General features: G+C 40.8%; 1 protein-coding gene across 5 annotated transcripts in view; it reads left to right on the top strand.

The window, feature by feature from the left end:
* Positions 1 to 22,978, top strand: part of ralylb (RALY RNA binding protein like b) — a 150,582-nt gene extending 127,604 nt beyond the window's left edge. For 4 of the 5 annotated variants that reach the window (XM_033639353.2, XM_078162963.1, XM_078162962.1 and 1 more), the window contains exons 6-9: positions 9,126 to 9,242; positions 12,704 to 12,873; positions 16,697 to 16,735; positions 20,814 to 22,978. In XM_033639353.2, coding sequence (XP_033495244.1) covers positions 9,126 to 9,242; positions 12,704 to 12,873; positions 16,697 to 16,729 — 320 coding nt within the window. In that variant the 3' untranslated portion in view covers positions 16,730 to 16,735; positions 20,814 to 22,978. The remainder of the gene's footprint in view (positions 1 to 9,125; positions 9,243 to 12,703; positions 12,874 to 16,696; positions 16,736 to 20,813) is intronic. The other variant, XM_033639354.2, reaches the window with a different exon arrangement.
* Positions 22,979 to 23,231: the final 253 nt, after the last annotated feature.

Genomic DNA, 23,231 nt, shown 5'->3' with positions numbered 1-23,231 from the left:
TGAGGTCTGTGAGGAGGACCCAGTTGCAGTTGGTTAAAAAAAAAAAAAAAAAAAGCCCATCTCCCATCCTCTTTTTGGACAGAGTCAATGAATTCTCTCCTCTGTCTATGCAGTGCTGCTGTATGTTTTAGGAGACTAATTCGCCCCTGCCAGTGCTGTGAAAAATCACTGTTTGTATTGACTTTGGCCTAGATAGATTGGACAGCAAAATAAGGTTGTCCCAACAGCAGGGTGGGCCAGTGCGGGCAGCTTTAAAACCACTCGGGCTGTACAAGTAATAATTCACTTGAGGGGGAAAAGGAGAAACAGCTGTCAGATGCATGGATCATAGGGATGAATAGATGTTGTGTTTTATACATAAAACCTTCTTTGACACACAATAACTATGTTTAAATGCACACTAATATTCTATATTATTCTGAATATGACTAAAGTCTGAATTTGATACAGGTCATACAAACAGTCAATGTTACTGGAATGCACAATATCCAGGCATACACGGGTTACATTACTTGCCCATCGTGTCTACTGTTGTTTGGTAATAGTTGGCCAACTGAAAGTGTCCACTCTGTACAGCAGCAGCAGACTTGCAACACAGGGCCGAATTCACAAAGAATGAACTGCGGCCGCTGATATCACCTTGAATTGCACTTCACTTGCACCCGCAGTTTGCTCCGTCTTAACGTCCTATTCACAAAGGATATTGCGCTAATGATATACCAGCGCAAACACGCCCACAAAGTTTGGCAGCTGAGTGCAGTTTGCCCCTGATTTGCCCCTGATTTGCCCCTGATTGCAATTAGCCACATGGCAAAGTATAAATGCTGGCTTTGCGCCAAGAACACCGTGGCAGAACAATGGCAGACTTTGTTTGGCAAAGTACTGAATACTGTATACCCTCATGTAGTGATGTCTGCTGGTGAGTCAGTCTAACAGTGTCGGATGGGTTGAGGCTGTGGATTTGACCAAGTTTGACCACTTTATCACTATTCCCTCTCACTTGTAGCTGTTTTTTCGTTATCTTTTGAATTTAATATGAATTATGGAACCGTTTTTGTTCACGTTTGTTTCCCCCGTTTCGTAAAATACATTATTTAAAGTTGCTTTTGAAGTGCGTGACAGACCGCAGACTTTCACCTGCTCAACGCATCAGTATCTTCGGATGCCATTAAAGTAATAATGATTATAATAATAATGTCAAAATATTATTTACAGACTGATTTAACAGACAATCACTGCTGCCACGATCACTGGAAAGTCGGGTCGAGAGGCTTCCACAGAGGAGCGCCCAGTTTGCACCAGCTTTCTAAAGACGTTATTTACTTCACTCAAACTGCGCGTGGCTATCAGCGCTGGTGTTAGTGAATTAGACGTTGTTTATCAATGAGTACGTGCAAATAACACCGGAGCACCGAGACGCAATCTGCTTGGCAACGCAATTAGTGGAGCATTTCACCCTCTGCACGTGCTTTGTGAATTAGACGGTATCTGTTTGCTCTATTTTTACCGGTTTAGCGGCCACAAAAGCCACGCAATCCTTTTGTGAATTCGGCCCACAGAGTAGTAGGAGTCAAATTTCAATGATCAAATGATGAATGAAAAGTAAGGAGAGTTTACTGACAAGATGATGGCAGAGGATTTGGTGTCAAAGCAAAAAACAGAAGTTCCTATTTTGGATGTTTTGGATTTAATCCCAATGCCAGCAGGGAACTGTAGCTCACTGTGGCTGTGCCATATTGTTCCATTGCTCCCTGCAATATTTTAAATTGATTGCTGTAAAACAAGGCTGAAAATGACTGTTGTCTTTTTTTGTAGATGGATGTTTGATGAACCAGAGTGGTAGTGCTAATCTCACTAACACATTGCATTTCCTGTGATTACTTCATTATTCACCAGTTAAGTGCTTTTACTGTGAAGATGCAGCAGTAGGAAATGTTTGGTTCGCATTAGCAGTAACTTAATACGGTGCTCCACAGATATTGAGTGTCAATGATGGAAATATTTTCTTGTAAAATGTCATGTAATGTAATTTGTGACAACAGTGTTGTCACAAATTTATTTCAATCAGGAAAGACAGGAGAATGAAGTAAAGATAATATTTAATACAGAATATGAGTGAACAGATTAACAGATGATTTGTTCTGATTAAGAGGGAGATATTTTGTCATCAAGGGACATCTGAGTGGCAGCAGGATAAATCCCCCCCATGGAGTCCAGACATTGGTAGTGGTGGTGGCTGATGATTCTGAGGCTGCTGACTGCTGAAGCGGGTGAGGCTGATGAATCTGTAAAGACTAGGTGGTGATGGGGAGGTGGAGGGTAGCAAGAAAGAGCTAGGGCAAAGAACCATATTTAAAATGAGGAGCAGTAGGATGATAGGCTAACAGAGAAGGTGTGTTGCTGTGCTATTGGTTGATTGTGAATCAGCTGATGACTCAATTGACCTACCCAGACAATGACACCTAGAGACAGAAAGTAAGCATGTGTGCAAGGAGTGAATGGCAGGGTGAGAAAGAAACTTACAGCCTGAGCATGAAAAGTATTGTCTTTCTGACTGAACTTTCACTCGAGCTTCATTAATGGTAAATGCATTAGGTTGTATTCCAAATGTAGCTTTTTCCAATTAAAACATGGGTAATACTCAGTTTTAAGAGTCTCGATTGGGGTTTTAAAGAGCAGTTTGCCACACACAGCTGCTTGTCTCTTTATAGTCAGCTCTGTGCGTTATACACAAACCAGTTTGCTAGCAGTTTGCAAGACTGGAGTGGAGATGCATGCCCAAAAGAGACAGCCCATGTTTTTTGAAGGAGAAACACACCTACTTTTAAATGCTTTGAAAGACTTCAAAGATATCAACAGGTTTTTGGATACGCGGAATTATCACAATGCGACCTTTTCAAGAAGGTGGTTGAAGGAATGAATGAAGGAGGCTGTGTTCCCATGGATGAACGAGCTTGCCAATAGAAAATGTTGGAAAAATTATATTTTGACATAAAGAAGTAAAATGGTTGAAGTGGCTCTAGCGGTTCCACTTATTTAGGAACTAAATAAGTATATCCACCATATTTTGACATGATAAATGTTGAAGTAGATTAATCTGAGAATGTAAGGCTGCATGTAAACCAGAATATTAGTGGAATATTTGTTTTCATCAGCCCTGTATAAAGCTTAGAAGGAGTATATAAGGGCAAAAAATCTGAATATTTTCTGCATGTAAATGTAGTCTGTGTTGATTGTCAGTTTATGTGGATGGGATATGGCTTTTTGCTTATTTTGTTTGTTGAGGAAAGTCTCTGAATGATGGATGAATCTTAAAGTGGTGCTCTTTTTTTGCAATGTCTATTTCATCACAGGATGCATTGAGAATGTAACATTATCATGTTAAAATAGGACGTTTTTAAGACCTTAATGTTGAATCTAGCATGTGTAGTATTCAGTGTGTGTACTTGGATATTTCCTTCCATTATGCCTTGAAAAATCGGACTCACAGAATCCTCTTAAAAGGTAACGTTGTCATTGTACAACCTTTTCCCATGTTTTTGTGTCAGAGCGACTAATGGGTACAACAATTTTTGAAATTGGTCCAGTACTGAGTGAGACGAAACAGCCTGCAATCTGACCACTTCGGGCATGTGCACACAGCAATGTACGTCTACTCAAAGTGCTTGCTCTTGCCACTGACGGGCTCAGATTGTCATTCTTTATGTCTGACAACATTCTGAAAAGGACCCTATAGAAAGATAAATTTTTATTAAAATGTAAGATCATTTTTTGTTTAACCACAAACAGCCCAAATTTTGCAATTGCCAAAACCACCAGACTCCATTTAAATAAACAACAATTTTGTCATTGTGAATCACACATTGTTCACCATTGAAAGAAACAAAATAAAACTCAAGACAGCTGTCTTCCTTCAACTTTCCACTGTTCCAACAATCACCAACTCTGGTTTGGTTAAAATAAACCTGTAATTCACCCAGTTAGATGTGAAAATGTGCTGGCTTTATACAAGCTAAAATTGCCTTTTTTTAAATGGAGTCTGGTGGGTTTGGTGATGGCAATTTTGGGGCTGTTTCTGGTTAAACAAAATGGATGTTACCCTTTAACAAAAAGGTTTATCTCTGCAGGGATCCTTTTAAAAATGTTGTCAGACACTTAAAGTAACAATCTGAGCCTGTCAGTGGCAAAAACAGGCAGTTTTAGAGGGTGTAAATAAATGGTGTTCAAATGCCCTGAGTGGTTACATTGCAGCCTGTTTTCTCGCACGCAATATTGGACCAATTTCAAAAACTGTCATCTCCATTCTTCACATAGACACAAAAACATTGCAAAAAAGGGTCCAGGTTGAAAAGCACTGAAGTTACCCTTTCACGTTCATCTGTCCAAGCTGGTAACTTTTCAGCCACTCTTAAGAGTCTGAATTACATCAGCATCACTGCCCCAAAAGTCTTTGTCTGCTTTAATCTTCACAGACCAGTGATTCACAGATCCTCACTATCCCCAAGATAAAAAAAAAGAAGGAAAAAAAAAAAAAGTGGTTCATCATAAGGTCCTAAAATCAGATCCATTACTCATTCCCTAAATCATATCTTATAATGCTTATTAAATAACAATGGCATTTTCTGCCTCCTTTTTCTTTTACTGGAGCTATTTAAAGATGCTGGGTTGATGTTGGATTAGGATGTGTACGTTGTCTCTCTGCAGCTTATGTGACTGATAGCACAAAAGGAAAAAGGCCTGGAGGCGGCGATAAATTAAAAACTGTTCCACACTCCCTTATCATCAGGGTAAGCTGCCCACGGCGAGCTCAGATAATGTCGGAATAAGGAAGTGAGTGTACATGTGTGTGCAGTCGTGGATGTCATTTTATACGCGTGGAAGCAGGTGATACTGAGAAGGAGATAGAGACACTTCAGTGTGTCCCGCCGCCGAGATAACATTGTATATCCACTGTTTTCTCCCTTTTGCCCCTCCAGAAATGTCGATTTTCTGCTTCTCTGTAGCTTTAGGGTTGATGACCGGTTTACAAAACAACATGAGACTCTTTCTTGTGATTTCCACACACACATATTACCTATGTATTGCCTTCAGTGTGGCATTATGCTGTATACAGCCTTTCTCTCTGTCTAATGCACACATTAATCATCCTGTTTTAAGACGCATTGGTAATACCATGCAGTATTCATTGTATCTCACCTGGGCTGTGTTGTTTTTCAACTTGCATTTTAGTGAAAGATTAAAATGTCCTTTTAGGGAGGCTAGTTTACAATGAACTAATATGTCAGAAATTTTTAACATGAGCTGACATCTTCTCTAACCGTATGTTTTATGCATTGGTTTAGCTCATACATGTATAATAGTGCACAGACATAGGAGGGGATCTGCATTATGATGTGGTGTGGGTGTAAGTATATATCAAAGACGCTAACTTTAAGAGCCGCATGCAGACATGATACCAGACACGTAATGTTGTGATTCCGTGCAAGTCTCCTGCCTCTGATTTTCCGGCAGCGGCTTTACAGGAACTCGTGGGTTTGTTTACTGAGCGCTCATCTATCCTCTCTCCAGCCCTGACAGAATCTGATAGGTGTCAAAGAGAATTTTATGTTTTCTTCTCAACTTCTGGTGTCTGTTTTTTTCCCCCTTTCCTCTGAAAAGATGACACATTTCAGCAGCCGAGGGTTAAGGAATAAGATTATCTTATTACTTTTATGGTCTAAATTCTTTAATCTGCTCAGTTCAAACTGCTAAAGAGTACACCCTCGTCTCAGGAACCGTGAGACAGGCCAGATTGAATTAATGGCGATGTCCTTCAGATGCATTTATTTTTTATTTTCAGCAGATGTTATTTGCATATGACACACGAAGGTTAAGATTCAAACTTTGGCATGATACAGTTACGCTTCATTTACCCAAAGCTCAGATATGTATTGTAGAGTGAACACTGAGTGTAAGACCCAAAGCAAAGCAGGAAGGGGAGAACAATTATTCATGAGGCAGTAAACAGAAGCTGTGGGAGGGCAAATTGTGCCCCCTGTTTCTCATACAGTACTGTTAGTGAGGCAATAATCAGGCATAGTTGCAGTGAGTTTATGAAATTAAAAAATGCAATTAAAACTCAATGATATAAATTAATGATCCAGTTTAGTGTCCTTGACACACATGCGAGCATCAACATTAGATTTTAGTATTTCTTTAGCTTCCCTGGATTAACAGATGTAAGTACTGATTTGCATTATAATACAATACATGCTGGTTGTTTATGTTTCGACCGCAAAATAACTTTGAGAAAGGCAAAAAATGTATGTGGATATTTCGAACAGTGAATAAGCTGTTTTTCTCCACAACTCTGCACAATAAGCTGTTTCGGTTCATTTTATTTTACTCCATGTGTTACATTTGAATTTGCTATTTCAGTTGAGCACTGTGGCAATTATTCTATGGGTCCCTTAATGTTTTAATGATTTGCTAAAATGAATAATGCAATGTCATTTAATTGTATGTAATTTATTACAGAGGTAGTTCTGTTAATCTTACAAGCAACTGTCAGTTGACCTTTCACTAAGCCCCGCCCCTTTGTGGTGGTCTGTCAAGTTGTCAGAGTAAGCATGGAGCCCACACTGTAACTAACTGCACTCCCTGAAGAAATCTTACCATATTTTTGGAAAAATGAAACAGTGATTCCAGAGAGAAGCAGACAGAGGGGTCTACAGTCTGTGTTTGGAGGATATATCCAGGATGTCAAACTGACTCGGCAGCAACAACAGGTTAAAAAAACAATGATACATGTAGTTAGAAGCTAAAGCCGAACTATAGGCTACAGATCACAGTGTAAAAGTGGACCACCACATCACTGCTGATCGCCACAGAAGACAATGAATATAAAGGGAAACTTTGCTGATATTGAACCAGCTGTGTGGCATCACAGTGTGTGCAGATGAACAGTGTTTGGCTTCACCCCCGTGCTGCTGCCAGCACCCGCCGCCGGATGGGCAGGTATCTTTGGGGGAAGTCAAACAACGTTCATTTGCGCACAATGCAATGTCACACAGCTGGCTGAATATCAGCAAAGTTTCTCTGCTTCCCTTCACTGGTTCCTGTACAGCAGGAAATGTTAGAATCATTAAAAAGCAAAAGCAGCATGTGTATACATTCAGTAGGCCATATCTTCAGTAGCTAGCTAGCTAACCCTACACTTTTCAGGGTCTGATTTTGGTTTTGGAACAGGGAAGAAACGTATATCTTTCTCCAACCTCTCCAGGTAACGAGTATCATTAATACACAATGTGCCCCAGACACAACATTTAGCTCCAAATCCACAAAACCAGCCTGAAAATGAAGGAAATCTGAAACGACTGCATTAGAGTCTACTCTACATTCAGTGAATATCGGCAAACCCCGGAGATCTTGCCTCCGGAAGAAGAGCGGAAGAGCCCTGGTTTCCGGTTGTAGGCTGTTTGTAGTCTGCGTGATGTTGACCAATCATGTTTAAGCTGGCTGCAGTTGTCGCCAGGTTAAACGGTCCGTGCGGTGAACTAACGAGGCGGAACATAATTGCCGTCACCACAACCTCTGAATCCATCGCAATGGTTCAGCATATTTACTTATATATAAACGGAAGTCGGAAACGGAAATTCGCCTCCTCCGCCCAAATCAAACTGGAATGCCAAAAAATCAGGGGTCTGCCCCCAGAGGCTGTATCGCCGTCTGCCGGAAGTCAGACGGCGATACAGCCGATGGGCTCAGAGAATGGAGTCTATGGAGCACAGCTGTGTTATCGTCAGACCCCGGTCTGAGCCGGCCTGATGCTACGTTATGATTGGCCAGAGAGTTGTTAATGTTCACTAATATTTCTGGACTGTCATAGACCATAGCAACACGAATGTTGGAAATAAGTGCATTTTCCCCTTTAAAGACTGGAAAAAAGACAACTAATTTTAAACCTAAATTACTATTCTTGCATATTTTGAAACCATATTTTCTCTGTATTTGAATTATATGCTTGCCTGTAATAGAATAATTTGACTTTTTGTATATTCAACTGCAGTGCTCTGAATAAAAGACTCCTTTTTATGCTACCAGTTAATTAGATTTACTTAAGGAAGTGTACTGAATGAACAGTGTCTTTTACCCCGTAATTAGTCACAAATGAGATGGTCTTTTCAAGCAATCTTCCTATCCACTGGGACTAGAAAAAACATTTCCTGAAAGAAAAAATCTTTAAAACTAATAATAAAGTCAAGTGCACTGGCAATTATGCTAAAAAATAATGCCAGGTCTAATTTATTCAAGTAATGGAAATTTTTAACACTTTTTTTGGAAGTTATTAGTTCTGGTAATATAACAACATTTGTGGGTTACTGATCAATCCGTTAGAATCGGATGTGTCAGACATACAGAAAAACTGATTTATCAGCTAAAGGCAGCATCTTGGGAGTGCTTCAAATTTAAAGTCATCCTGTGTTTTGTTTGTTATTGTTTTGTGTTTACAGTTGTAAGATTGTGAGTAGTAAACAGTGAGGCTGATATCTATACGATAACTGTAACATAGGTCTACATACATCTTGTGTAACTCACCAACATTTTCCTTTGGCAACTGGGCTGAAAAAAATGGAGACCATAAGTGCTTTAAAATAAATAAAATGAAAATCTTATGGATTATAACTTTAAGATACACAACTTCAACCTGACATTTACAATATGAACTCAACCAAGCGGATACTATATTAAGTGTAAACAGTCTCCACGCTTTATAAAATCGCCTAATGCCAACTGGAAGATAGCAGTTAGTTGAGATATTGGCATTATTAAGCAAAACTCGAGCAGCAGTGAACAGCATGGTGGGCGTAAACTGCACTAATCTTCAAATTGAAAGCAGCAGGTCCACATTTTCAGCAGAGTAACTTTGCAGTTGGCCAGATTGAGATGTTCTCCCCTGAGCAACATGTGACTCAGAGTGATGACATGATATCCAAAACCAAAAACTAAGAGCATTAACAGATGCCAGCGTGTGGTCTGTGATAAAACTGTATGAAGCAGCATCATTAAAATGAGCGCACGGAGGAAATTAGGACAAACTTGAGTCACAGTTGCTAAAAATCTGTTCCTGTGTTTTTGTCCCTCAGCAGTGAAGACAGACCAGCTTCAGACTATCAAACGGGAGCTCACCCAGATCAAGATGAAGATCGACTCTTTGCTGGGACGCCTGGAGAAGATCGAGAAGCAGCAGAGAGCCGAGTCCGGTGAGGAGCTGACAAGCGAATTAGAGCTAGCTGGGAGAGGAAGGGAAAAGGACACCCAACACAGAGGGAGGGAAATTAAGGGCACACGCCAGCCATAAGTCTTAGTGACATTGGGGAAGATAAGAGCCATAGAGCTTTCCGTCATAACAGCAGACAGGTGTCATCACCACGCTGACTCAGTTTATATGAGACGTCTTTATAGATGCTCAGGACAGTCTCAGAGCGCAGCTAGCTGTGAAGGTCATTTAGACTTTATGCCATGTTGTGCATGTTACAGTTTTCCACCAGGCGTGTTTGCATTGGTTTATTCAAACTCTTCTAATTCCATGACAGCTGAACACAGAATAAATCACACCAAGTCCTCCAGGCTGTTCGAAGTGAGAATGAAAACTTAATAATTAGATGATAAACAATGACAAATCCAGGGTTTTCTGGTGAGCAGGAGATGCTTATTTATATCGAGCGGCTACAGGCATGCAGAAATATTTTAAGTGTAATGGCCAAAATTTGCTAAAGGGGCCAATTGACAAGGCCGTTTCACATGATAACATTTAAAAATTTAACAATATTTGGCTTTTAAATTACCTTTAAATCTTTATTGGTTGACATGTTTTGTCTCTGCAATCTGTTTTTGAATATAACTCGGGGCTGCGTCCCTCAGTGGGATTTTAATAATCAATTAGAAAAACAACAGGTAGCCGGTGCAGGGATGCCAGGAGTGGTGAAATTTCATCTTCTTTCTTTGGTTCAGTTGAAGCAGCTGAGAATTTGCAGTGAACAGCATAGAATACATTACTGTATTACAGATGTGTCTTAGCTAAGGAGGAGGCAAAGATGACTCCAGAGTTGAGGTTCAGTGCAGTGTGCATTGTTAAACAGTTTGAAGTATCTTAATATAAAAAAGTATGAAATGAGAGTCAAGTACAATATGACCATGATGCCCAAATTTGCCTGTTTGATTTTAAACTGACTTTGTTACGGACTAGAGCAATAAGTCTGTATTATCAGATTTACCCTTTATGTCCCTGATTTTTTTTATGCCTCTGCCCCATTGATAGCCATAAGGGCAGCCATTATGTTTTCGGATGTTCATCCATCAGTGCATACATCCGTCTCCCAATCTTGTAAATGCAATATCTCAAGAACACCTTGAGTGATTTTTTTTTTTTTACTTAGCACAAACATCCCCTTGGACTCAACAATTAAGTGATTAGATTTTGGTGGCCATAGGTCAAAGGTCAAGGTCACTGTAGCCTTGTCTGTCTCCTCATTCTTGTGTACGTGATATCTCAAGAACACCATGAGGGACTTTTTCAGATTTTGCAAGAACGTTCACTTGGACTTAATGATAAGGTAATTCAGTTTTGATGGCCAAAGGTCAAAGGTCAGTGTGACCTTGCATCTGTCTCATTCTCGTGAATTTGATATCTTACATACGTCTGGAGAGCATTTCTTCAAATTTTGAAAAAAACTCGGACTCAACAATTAACCGATTAGATTTTGGTGGTCATAGGTCAAGATCACTGTGACCTTATATCCCTCTCATTCTTGTCAATGTGAAATCCCAAGAACATCTGAAGAGAAGTTCTTCGCACAAATGTCCACTTGAGCTCAAGAATGAACTGATGAGAATTTGGTGGTTGAAGGTCAAAGGTCAGTGTGACCTTTGACGGCTCATTTTCTAACCAAATTATGACAAAACTTCACACAATAGGGTGATAATAATAATCACATAATAGGGTACAGTCATAAAGTGATGACATATTGTATACAAAAGGTCAAAGGGCAACTTCACTGTGACATCATAATGTTCTGCATAATATACTTTTCTGGCCATTATTCAATGTAACAACTCAGAACTGGAGGGGAGACATTTGGTCGGATACTGAATTGGTGACACTAATCTTTGGTGTCCACCTTGAAGCTGTGCTGGTTGTATAGATCTCCTGTACTGCAGGGGGAAGATGTGTGTGAAGCATCCATGTTTTCACAGACATGGATGTAAACTGTTGAAGACACTTTACTGGTGCACAGAGGCCTACAACTGTGGTGCAGTATTTGGAGTTTAATTGAAAACATAAATCTTGAACCATGACAGTGGTGGAAGTTACTGTGGCTATTTATGTGCTTTGTTTAGACAGATTATGGAGCTGGCGAAGTTGCATAAAAAGTCAATGACAAGTGGTCTGTAGCTGTGCAAATTAGTGCTTATTTACACAAAGATGCAGCAGTGCAAAAAATATTCCAACTTAAGCAAAAAAAATCACAATTATCCTGGAGCCTTATGAATCTGTTATAAATGCACTGACAAATGAAAGAGAGAACAGAACAAGAGTTTGTGCTGAGTTCTGAACACAAACACTCATAAAACACTCCCACAATGTGTGTTTCTTTTTCATGCACATTTTCAATTTGAATAAACCTGAACCCACCAGAGACCTTCATCGTCTCTGGGTGGCTTTCAACACGCTGGTGCACACAGGGCTGTTACCAGAACCCCTTCAAGAGCACAAAGCTGAAATATTAGCTGTCAAAAAACTCTCTATTTTTATTGTCCAGTGTACTCTCTGTTATCATGCATCCATTGTTTCTTTAATTTGAGGTTTGACGGCACTCTTTTAATTACGTCATCTTGTTGCGCCCTCTTCTGCAGTAGCATATGTGGATTTAGCGCCACCCACGTCTCATCTCATTGAACTAACTCCCAATATTCAGTTGTAGAAAAGCACATAGCTTACATTTTCTTTTGCCGATTTTCTGAAAATTCTATTAAAATTTGCATTACGTTTGGATGGAAACCCAACTTCAGATGCAGCTGGTGGGTCACTTGCCAGCTAGCTTACAACGAACATACAGTTGGTATGTTGGCTGTTTGGAACAAATAAAAAAAAAAAAACTCATCCAAATGACACAAGATAAAAAATTGCTTCCCTCACTGTCTGAACACCTTGATAGTTCCTTCTGAGTCCACTCTTATGCCCCCAAATTGTGGCATTTAGGGGAATTTTTTGCCTCACTTGGCATAGCACTCACACCTTGCCTACACAGTGGAAGCACCACATTAGCAGCAGCGACTGCAGTCCCCCGTCATTTCCTTGGGTTAAAAGCTAAAAGAAGATGCTTCAGGTTGCGGTTGTGTAGCTTGAAGAATTTGGCAGCTGGTGTAGACAGCATTAAAATGAGTGTGTGTCTGTTCTGTAAGAAGATGAATTAGAATGCATTTGGTGTAGACAGGGTGTGTGTCACGTGGTCATGTGTTGAGGTCAAACCACTTCTCTCCAGCTGAACGCACGGTGCAGTGCAGCCTCTCAGGATTGCTAGTAGAGGTGACACTTCGATTTGTTTCTGTAGATCTTGAAAACAGAAAAAAGGCAGCCAGGTAAACTTTTCTACTGCTGTGTGGACCAAAGAAAGCTGTGACTGTGATCACACAATTCTCTGTGGCCATCTTTCTCACTCAGAGGCTCAAAGAAAGTACGATGACAACTGCGACTCCCTCCATGAGGAGTCCGTGTCAGAGACGGCAGAAAACTCTGGGGAGGAGGCCGGCGAGGGGGCGCTGGACGTGGAGGCGGGCGAGATGACCGATGGAGGCGAGGACGACTACGACGAGGAGGGCAGCCACCATCTGGTAAGAGAAACGGCTGACAGGCCTGACAGGGAGGGAAGAGAGCAAGGCACTTTGGGAGATCTCAAGTGGGCAGACAGTCTTCGCCTTCTGAAAGTTAATTTTCCAGAATTATTCATGGCCACAGATCTGAGAGAGCGGGGCTTCACATGAGTGAATGGTGAGAGCGCCTGGACTGACAGTTTCTCCCTGTCGACCCCGGCTCAAACAGTGGAAGCGAGGCTCTTCACAGGCCCACACACATACACCCACTTACAGGCTGTAATTAAAGCAGAGGGCTGGAGACACATGGCGGAGCGTTTAAGACCAGACCTGCATGTACTAGTGTGAGTCTGACTGTGAAGTGGTCAGTGTAGAACTGTATGAATAAGTTTCCTTTCACAAGGTCACTGAAGAAGTGTAGACGAGCCAAGTTGAGCTGATTTGTCGAGGAAATTCTATTAATATGTGTTATAAATAAATAATAATTCAATCCATAAAGTGTCAGAAAAAAAGTGCCTAAGGTGAAGTCTACAAATCGCTTGTATTGTCTGGCCAACTGTATAAAATTCAAAAATAGTCCATTTAAAATGCTTTTAAAAAAGGAGATTTTGCACAACAAGCTGGCTGTTTGGCATCTGTGCTTGCATTACCAAATTTTCTGACAGAAGAATATTAGAGCTGGAAGGATTCATTGATTAGTTGACAACTATTAAATTAATCACCAACTAATTTGATAATTGATCAATCAGTTTAAGTAATTTTTTAAGAAAAACAAACGATTCCAGCTTCTTTGATTTATTCTGTTTTCTGACATTTACTGATTTAACATTTACTGACATTAACTAATATATTGGTCATGAAAATAATTAACAGATTAGGCTAACTGACAATGAAAACAACCGTTAGTTGCAGCCTTATCAAATACTATAATCTGTCATTCATAATCTATTATTTGTTATGTAGTGAAATTCTTGTCATGAAATATAGTATATGGCTGGACTGTGTATGAAATGTCAGAGGCTTTTAATTTGAAAAAAGGGACTTTTAATTTGAAACAGGAATTAGGTCCATATTCATACACGGACTTTCACCATTACTTTTGCTTACAGCATTACCCCGTTGTCCTGGTCCAGCTGAAAATTTTGTGTGAAATGAAAAACTGTTTGCTCAGTTGAACGCATCCCTCCTGTTTTCAGCTCAGGTCAGATGTATGTTCCTGCCTGACTGTTGGAGGCTGCACAGCTATTGGCTACTATCGAGACCAAGTTCCACCCAAAAAGTCAGTTTTTAAAACGTCCTACTGGCGTTGATTTCCAAAAGGAAAATGCTGTCATTGTGGTGGCACCCACTCCAGCACTGTAACATGTCATATTTGCTCAAAATTCAGTCAGTAGCTATGTTTCCATCCAAAAGTGATTCAATTCATTGGGAAATGCGCATTAAAAGAAATATGAATCCTGTGTGTTTCCATTAAATGTACGGACTTTGGTGAAAACTACGAACTCGAGTTTTCCGCAGAACCGGAAACAAAACAAGTTTCGCATTCTTCTACTTCTACGTTTTCTGGCGGTTGGCAACCAGCTTGTAAATGCAATACCACCTTCCCGACCCGGAGTGTGGATATCACCATGGAGAGAGGTGCGCTACGTTAGGCTTAATTCGAACAAAACTGTTTCCATCCCCCATTTTGCGATTCAACATTTTTTCGAATCAACCAAAACCCAGCTAAAGCGAGCGTATTTTAGTTTGTGCGAATCAGGGGATTTTAATTCGAATCTTGGCGTTTCCGTCATAATTTTACGATGCGATACTTCTAGATGCGCATCTAAACAGGCTGATGGAAACATGGCTACTGTCTTATTCCACTTTCTCCTCATATCGGTAGCAGCGCCTGTTCTGACATTATAATAGTCAATGATGTTTAGATAAATTAAAGGCTTGTGTCATACAGAAACAGCTGTTCTTCATACAACTAATGAGGTGTCCGTTCAAAACTGCCGTTTCAACCGCGGCTGGGTAGTTAGCTAGCTAGCTTGCTAATTCCACCATGCTTTTATGCTAACATAACAGTGGTTACAGAAAATAAGCCAAAGTTGTCACCTATCTGATGACAGCAATGTGCTTGCCTACCCTGTCACAAGGGAAAAGAATGAAGTTGTTAAATTTTACTCATATAGCGGCTGGCTAGTTAGCTAGCTAGCTTGCTAATGCCACCATGCTATGATGTTACGCTGGTTACAGAAAATGAGGAATAGCCTAAAACCCGCAAATGAGTCAGCATTTTTGCACTTCCGGTTCCTTCGTCTAAAAGTCAATGGGTTTTATGAATTGGTTTAGATGCCTGAAATAAGGTCTGTGGTAACACAAACCTTATAGAGGCATTCACGTTTTGTTCTACAACATAAAATACATTCATAAATACCCCTCTCGGGAATTTTGCTTTTATGTGTCTTACAATAGGTGGTTGCTAACAAGTGGCTAAATGAGACTATAGAACATCATTGCGCCGCGCCTAACGTTAGCTTTTTACTTCTAATGACTGAATTTAGGCTTCAAAAATCATAGAAGTGGTGTTCATATGTGAAGATTATCTTTCTAAACAAAACATTTAAGTACCATAAACTTTTGTTTGCCACAGTTTATTTTCTGTAATAATCCCATTATCCAAAAATCCCATTAGCTTTTTGACAAGGCAAAACCAAGGCGAAGCTAAATACCACATCGGCCTACAGAAGGTCATCCCTGGAGAACTCATTATGAAAGAGCAACAGCCAAGGGGACACTCATGCCATCACTCACTCTGAACAATGGTGTAATGTCATTGTTCACTCACTCAGCGACGGACAGACTTTCGCGTTTATAGGGCTGGCCTCACATGCTTTGAAAATTTAGACTTTTTGGAGGCACCTTAACAAAATTTGGTTAGTCACTAGTTTAATTCACCCATATTTTACAACAGCTGTCTTTTTCGTAACTTCAAAGAGACAGAGTCACTAGATTACACAGTGACACAGTATTTCAATATCACCCAAGGCTGTGATAAACTTTGATACACTTTCACAATTTATTTTCATGGAACATTTTTCATAACTTGACCTAGAACTTATAAGCAGACAGGTATTTGATAAAGGCTCTCTGACCAAAAATAGCATGATGCTTTTCATTGAGAAGGACAGGTTTTTTTTCCCATTTTGTGCTTTGAATGTTAAAAACTGAATGCCATTCTAGAATTTAAACTAAAACATTTTATCACTGTCTTCATTTTTACCGTTGCGTTCAAATGCCTGTCCTTTGAACTTTATGAAATAACACTTATCTGCATGCTGGCAGCTTTGAATCACCCACCGCGCTCCTTATTATACTGCAGTTAAAACATTATTCTCGTATTTTTTCTGAAGTGCACCATACTGCCATACTGCTTTGTTTCACACTGCAGAGTTGTTCAAGTTCAAGCACTGGGATCAAAGTAATTATCCTGAGTTTGATCGGGGTTCAGCTTTGCAGTGTGGCCATGCTTTTGACCATGCTCCTTCTATTATGCGGTATTTATTAGCCATTAACCAGGTGAGCATAGGCATGCTATCCTTGATGAAAGCTCAGTGCCCCCACTAATGGAAGACATTATTTTTCAGAGGCATGGTGGAGGAGATTTATTTGTTTCCTGAAGGTCACATTGATCACAGGTTGTGATAATGTACCACAAAGACTGTTCTCGTAGGTTGGCATGGCTGCTCTTGTTGAGTGTATATCAGCGATGACCTTTAGAAAAGATTAAATACAACCTGTGTGCTCAGTTTAAAACACGATGTCGTAGCCATAATTTTTTCTCTCTCTCTTTTTTCAGATAGAGAACCATGTATCGGATATTGACAACTGAGACCCGGTAAGGTTAAATCCATTTCAGTAGCTGTGAGTTTGTTGTAAGACTGCTGAAGGTCTCTGCTAGAGGCTCTTCTTGCAGGCAGTCTTCATTAAAGGCCTTACATCCGGTCCTCATTAAAAGCCATAACCACTGAACTGTGTCTTGAGCATCTCTAAACATTCGTTAATCATCTCCTAAGTCATAAGCTCCATGACATTTAGAAGACCAGCTCCACTGAAGGGCAGCTAATGCCGAATTCAACAGAGGGAGCAATAATGGCATTCCAATGGGCCAGAACTGCCCATAAACAACATTCATCTAATTGAATTGTGTGGAAGGGGGTATGAATGGCAAGGCCTAAGGTAAAGAGTTTCCTGCCTCTCGCCTCTCAGGGTGTGGGTAATGATGCAGCCACATCATCAGTTGGCCTCGGTGCTGGCTGGCTCCTCGTAGCGGGGGTGCTTAGCTGTGTTTATGAGTCGCACACTGTGGATGTTAAGTTGAGTTAAGCTGTCTTCTTTTGCTGCTGGGCGAGCAAAGGACATCCAAACAGTGGTGATTCTTAGTTTTAATCTGCCTCTAGTCACATAAAGACATTTTAGTCTAGTTTTTGCCAGTGAAATTTGAGTTTAATTCATGCATATTTTATGTTTATGGCTTTTAAGCTGTCCCGTCGTTAAAGGCTCAGTGGGTAGGAAAATCTTTTTCTCATATTTGCTGAAATTGTCTCTATGTCCTGACAGTAGTACATGAGACAGATAATCCTGTACCTCTGGCTCCTCCCAGAGCTCCTAATGGCATTTGCAAGAATCCACCTCGCCTGAACAAAAACAACCAATCAAAGCCAGGAGGAGTGTCAGTCACTGCTCATGCACACTCTGGACAGCCCCTCCCCCACACTTGCTGTTAAGCTACATTTCCACCAGATACGGCGAGAACACCAGGGGACACGCTGCTCCACTCAACTAGCCACTTGATGGACTTCCACTAGTGACGTACCCCATTGTGGAATGCACTGATTGGATGAATGCTTGGAGTTGGGCTGTCCCCAGTTCTCTGCACATCATTTTAAACAGGAAACAAAAGGGCTGCCTGTTCTGTTCTGTTATCCTGTCCAAACAATCCACCAAAATCTATTTCTGAAAACATATGAGCAGAGAAATAGGCAAAATCCCCACTCAATCTTATTTGATATTCGAACTGCATTACCTAGTTTGACAGTTTGGTCTAAGTTTCGTGAACCAGTCACATCATGCTGGATGGACTCATTTATATTAAGTTGAATCTAGTCTATTTATGCAAACACAGACTGGTAAATGCACCGCACCCCCTGCTTTAAAGTCGCCATAACCCATCATGCACTGCGCAACTGCTTCCTATGGGAAATGAATTAAAAGCAATGAGACACCCTCCATCGCCAGTTTTCATGAAAATGCACTGTCACTCGCTGAAGCTCAGTATATTAAGCGGACACCTTCAGGAGGAGCTTTATAAACATAGTGACCATTGCTACTTTGCATAAACCAGCATACATGGCAAAGACAAATAAACAGAAGAAGCTTGCTTTTACTTTCACAGACCATTGTCGGTCTTCTGTTTGCTTGTCTTGGTGTGCTCGCTGCAGCATGTACACCAGCACTGATCAACATTGATTGGTTGTTTTTGCCATTAGGAGCACTAGGAGAAGATGGGGAAACCTGATTTTTTTTTTCACAGATTTTCTGTCTCATGTACTACTGTCAGGATATAGTGACAGTTTCAGTAGATATGACAAAAAATTAAGCAGAAAAGGAACTGTATTCCTTTATATACCAGACTGAAATAGTTGTATTTAAAATATGTCATTCCCTATAGTAATAGACAAATCTCCCAAAAGCTCTGTGAGCATGAATGTAACTGCTCATTCATATGCTGGTCCACGAATATGCTACTCACTGTTAGGATTGAGCTTGAAAGAATAGTTAGACATTTTGGGAAATACTATTACGCCGGATTTACACTGGATGCATGTGCGTTGCGGAACGGCAGCGCTGGTTATCCGCTGCGTGCTCCGCCGTCCGTCAATACCCACCAGCTGCATTTGCTGTGCACATCTCGGTACACCGCCATGATTAATATCTCCTCGTCCATGGTGTCAACGGCGTGAAATGACATCTGAAAACCTCTGAACTGTTGACTTAAGGCCTGCCTCTGCCCATTATGTAGTTTTCAAGGTGTAGTGCAGGGAAATACGATCCGCTGTGAACACTGTGTATTTTATTTTGAAAATTAACCGGATGTTTTATTTTGTTTCTGTGCACGACTTCCTGCCCTGCATGATGTGCTCCGTGCTGAATTGCTGCGTTGTGCTCCGGCGTCCGGAAAAAATAGAAGTCCTGCGTATCTGTTGCGGAGGGCTCCAGAGTGCCGGAGCTGAGACGGAGCCGGAACGCAGCACAGCCGCAGCCGGTGGAAACACACATATTGACTAGAATTGAATCCTATTGGCTCAGCTGCCGTGCCGGAGCAGAGACACAACCAACACGCATCTGGTGGAAATAGGTCGTTAGTTACTTTCCCGCTCACAGGTAGATGATAAGATCAAGATCACCACCGCTACTTCTGCTCACTAAATTTAAAGCTAGAACCAGAGGAAATTAGCTTAAATTGTTTTGTTTATTTTGTAGAAAAAACAAAGTGTAAAAACTGTGGAAAAATGGGATTTTATGGAGGACTATGAGCTGAAACTGTATCCTCTCATCAAACTCTCAGACAGAAAGACAATGAGCTTATTTCCCAAAATGTCAATCTACTGCAAAACATTCTCACTGCCACTTCGTCCCATATCAACACTTGGTCATGGACTATCCACGTTGACATATGACATGCAAGGTACCCTGGGTGCGTTGATTGTTGATGTTCTGGGACACCGTGTCAACTTCAGCCTGTTACATGCATTGTGTGTTTTCAAAATACATGTCCGTTTTCACAATGTACAGTTTGCATACAGGCTCTTTCAGAATAAACACACTACACTGGCACAACGTCGCGAGTTGAGGTTTTTTTCCGTCAGCAACAAAAGCACGTGGTTAAGTTTAAAAAGAAAAAACAGTTTGGCTTTATATTCATACATGAAGTGAGCACCAACCTCCTGGCTAAGAGTTGCTGGTTGTTGTTTTTTTCCACCACCTCTTCCACCCGCCCTATCCGGACTTTCACCCCCTTAACTTGCATCGTTGTCCCACCGCATTTCCCTCTGATGTAGCTGGGTGCCATTACACATATCAAGCCACGTATCATGCAGATGTGAAAGGCTTTTTTTTATCTGTGTCTGACGCCGAAAGCCACTCCCAAGCGTTGGTATTCAATGACTTAGAAATGAGAATGGGTGGACTATTCCTGTAAGATGAAATGCTAAAATTATGTAGCGAACTAAAAAATCTAGATGTTTGACAGCACTTATCAGTAACCTGCAAACAAAACAGATAGCCAACTTAATGTACTGTTAACATTACATCCACAGCTGTTGATATGTTAGCTTTATGTAATCTTTCTCCCAAGGTTGCATGCTGGCTTGAGGTGCGCTAAAGTTTTTTTTTATTTTATGTGCACACTAGAAAAAATGTTCACAGTTTACCCCACACCTTTTCCTCCATCTGCCTGTCCAGGCGTCTTGTATCCTGAGTTTTTTCCACCTCTTAAGAAAACCACGTTACACTTCAGTTTTCCATTTCCTCTCCACATGTCTGCCTTTTTTAAAAACTCTATCAGTAGCCGATTCACAACACCTCCTCACAGCACATACATTTAAAAACCTGAAAATCCCACTCGAGGTCGTGGAGAATATATGAATGTTTTGCTTGCAGGCCTACCAAGGATAGAAAATCACAGTGAGAAGAACCTCAATAAGTCATGTCCAGAAGGATTAGGCAGGCATCTCCAGCTACCAGCAAATATTTCTGCACTTCCCATGATATTTCTGAGGCCATTCAAAACGGACAAGCTTTTAAAATTCAGCCTAATCCTCCTCAGATTTACAGCATTATAAATAACCACCATGTTTGAGGAGACACAGTCCCTATAATGTGTTTTCATCAGTTTTCCTCCTTTATCACTCCAGGATGAGGCGGCAGACACCCCCCAGCCAGTGGTATTAGAATTCATCATCACCTTCAAGAGACGGAAAAAGGATCTCTGAGGGATCAAGACTCTCATTCTGGACTGTAAGTTGTGTTCAAGAGATGCCGAAATCACATTTAGATGCCCAACTGTGCAGCACAAGCCGAACGTGATGTGCTCTCTAAAGAAAATGTATTCAAGACCCATTTTAATGCATTGGCCTGAGTTCACCTCATGGATATTCTGTGCAACCTATATTTCATTGCAAGAGGCTGACAGTATCATGTGCTAATCCTGTTCCTGAAAAAATACAAACAAGGAGGAAAGGAAGTAAAGGCTTTCTTTCAGATTTATATATTGAATTACGTGGAGCAAAGGGAACATGACGTCGTTGATCAACCGTTGCTGCTTTTATGAAATGTGTTTGCAATGTAATTTCACAAACTGTTTTTCCAATGAATCTCTGTTGTTGCTCAAAAATGAAATGAATAAAGTTACAGTCAGAACAATGTGCGACCACAGTATGATAATCACAAAATGAATGAAACATCGGTGCCGTCTGGTTTCGGATTTGACTCATGCATAAGCCAATAGCTGCGAGCATAACTTTATCCAGCTTTATCCATTTATCACACAAATGCCCTGTGGGGCTGTTCCATCGTATATTCCAACTCCTGCCAAGTTTCAGAAGCAGAAAGGGCTTCCTGTGGTAGAGAGCTAACACTGGCACAGGCCTCCTGCCAGGGAGCAGTGTCCCAACGTCTCAATGCACTCCTCCCTGCTCAGCCTGTGCATCCCAACATGGACTGCTGCTGTTTAGGAGCCAACGCCCTTTCTCCTTCTCCTCTATCTCTCCCTCTGCATTCTGCATTGATTCCATCTTATGTAGGCAAGAGAGCAAGGTGAAGATTTGTAAATTATATATACAGATGCCTTGATTTTATCTAAGTATGTGATCTGTAATCAGATCGCAGTGGCAACAATGGCCTTAAAACAACTTAAGCTAGAATCACACTCGGAGAGCGCAGACCCGTGCCAAGGCCAAGTGCCCCGTCTTACAGTGTTAACGAAAGTGAAAATTTATTTGTGCATCCGCCCACTCCAAGATTTAATTGGTTCTTCCTTGGCACATGCTTCATCCCTCCATCACAGAACATGGAAACCGGGTCTGTGATCCTGCTTACAGAGGGACAAGCCAACAAACAAACAGAAAACAAAACCTCTGGCGGAGGTCATAATAAGTTATTGAGACAATACAGAGCTACATCCCATTACTCTTTTAATAAAATGCCGACAAAAGGCAATATTAATAATGATGAAACTGAATTTGCCAGCACTGGATGATTTGTCCCCTTATTTGCTGCAGTTTACCAGCATGATAGTGCTCAAGATTACTACCAATTCAGATTTGTAACACTGAGCGTGTTTACATGGACACAATTGACCCATCTATGATGATCATATTCAGGATGCGGTGTTCACATGAGCACAGACTAATCGAGTTATTCATATTCCCCATATACATGAAAAATAATGTGGTTACTGATTAGTGCAGTGTGTTTGCGCAGAAGCCTGTGATGTCTACAAAAACAAACCGACAACAGGAGATGGGAGGGACATAAATATTAAACATTTCACTCTACATTTACTACAACTTCCTGGTAATTTGTATGGCAGTGGATGAAGACATGCAAACTCTTTCATTACCAAAAGACAAGACTGTTTATTTCTGCTACAGAGGTGAGACGCTGTCGCTGCCGTCATTTGTTATGTTTCTACTATGTGATTTTGGTTGAAGCCTGTGGAGGTAGTTGGGGATGTTCAGTAACTGGGATGGGTCGTATACATGCAACAGTATTACAGTTTCTTTTGGAGTACACCAAGTAGCATATTTGGGTCTCTCATATTTTCTATTCTGTTCTATTTGACTTTAAACGGGATACTCCGGAAACCCGGCCATAACCTGGGTATTTATGTCCATGTAAACATACTCATTGCTGCCATGTAGAGCTGCTAACATGTAATATTTTCAAATTCACAGCTTGAGCCTCAGCTGAGTGATTTTAAATAACCTTATTATAAATTAATTGCTGCTAAGTGAATTATGACATCAGTGACTGGAAGTCAGCATGTACCACTGTTGATTAGTCACATCATGTTTACCCCCTTTTTTATTTATTTGCTCTCAACAATCAGACATTTGTTGTTTCAAGCTTTTCCTTTGAAGCCATTCTCAGAAGGAGGTAGGTGTTGGGAACTACAGCTAATGTGCACCAGGTGTGCCAGCTGATTGGTCAGGAGCATCAGTTAGGCTGATGATGTGTGTCAGCTGGCGCATCTGGTGTATAAATGCCGTAAACAGGGTTGTAAGCATGAACTGCAGGAGCTAGAAAAGCTAGTGGGCTAAGGACATTCATCA

Source organism: Epinephelus lanceolatus, chromosome 20, assembly GCF_041903045.1.
Source record: "Epinephelus lanceolatus isolate andai-2023 chromosome 20, ASM4190304v1, whole genome shotgun sequence".
NCBI lineage: Eukaryota > Metazoa > Chordata > Actinopteri > Perciformes > Serranidae > Epinephelus > Epinephelus lanceolatus.
The sequence above is the reverse complement of the archived record's forward strand: the minus strand, read 5'-3'. Positions and strand labels throughout refer to the sequence as shown.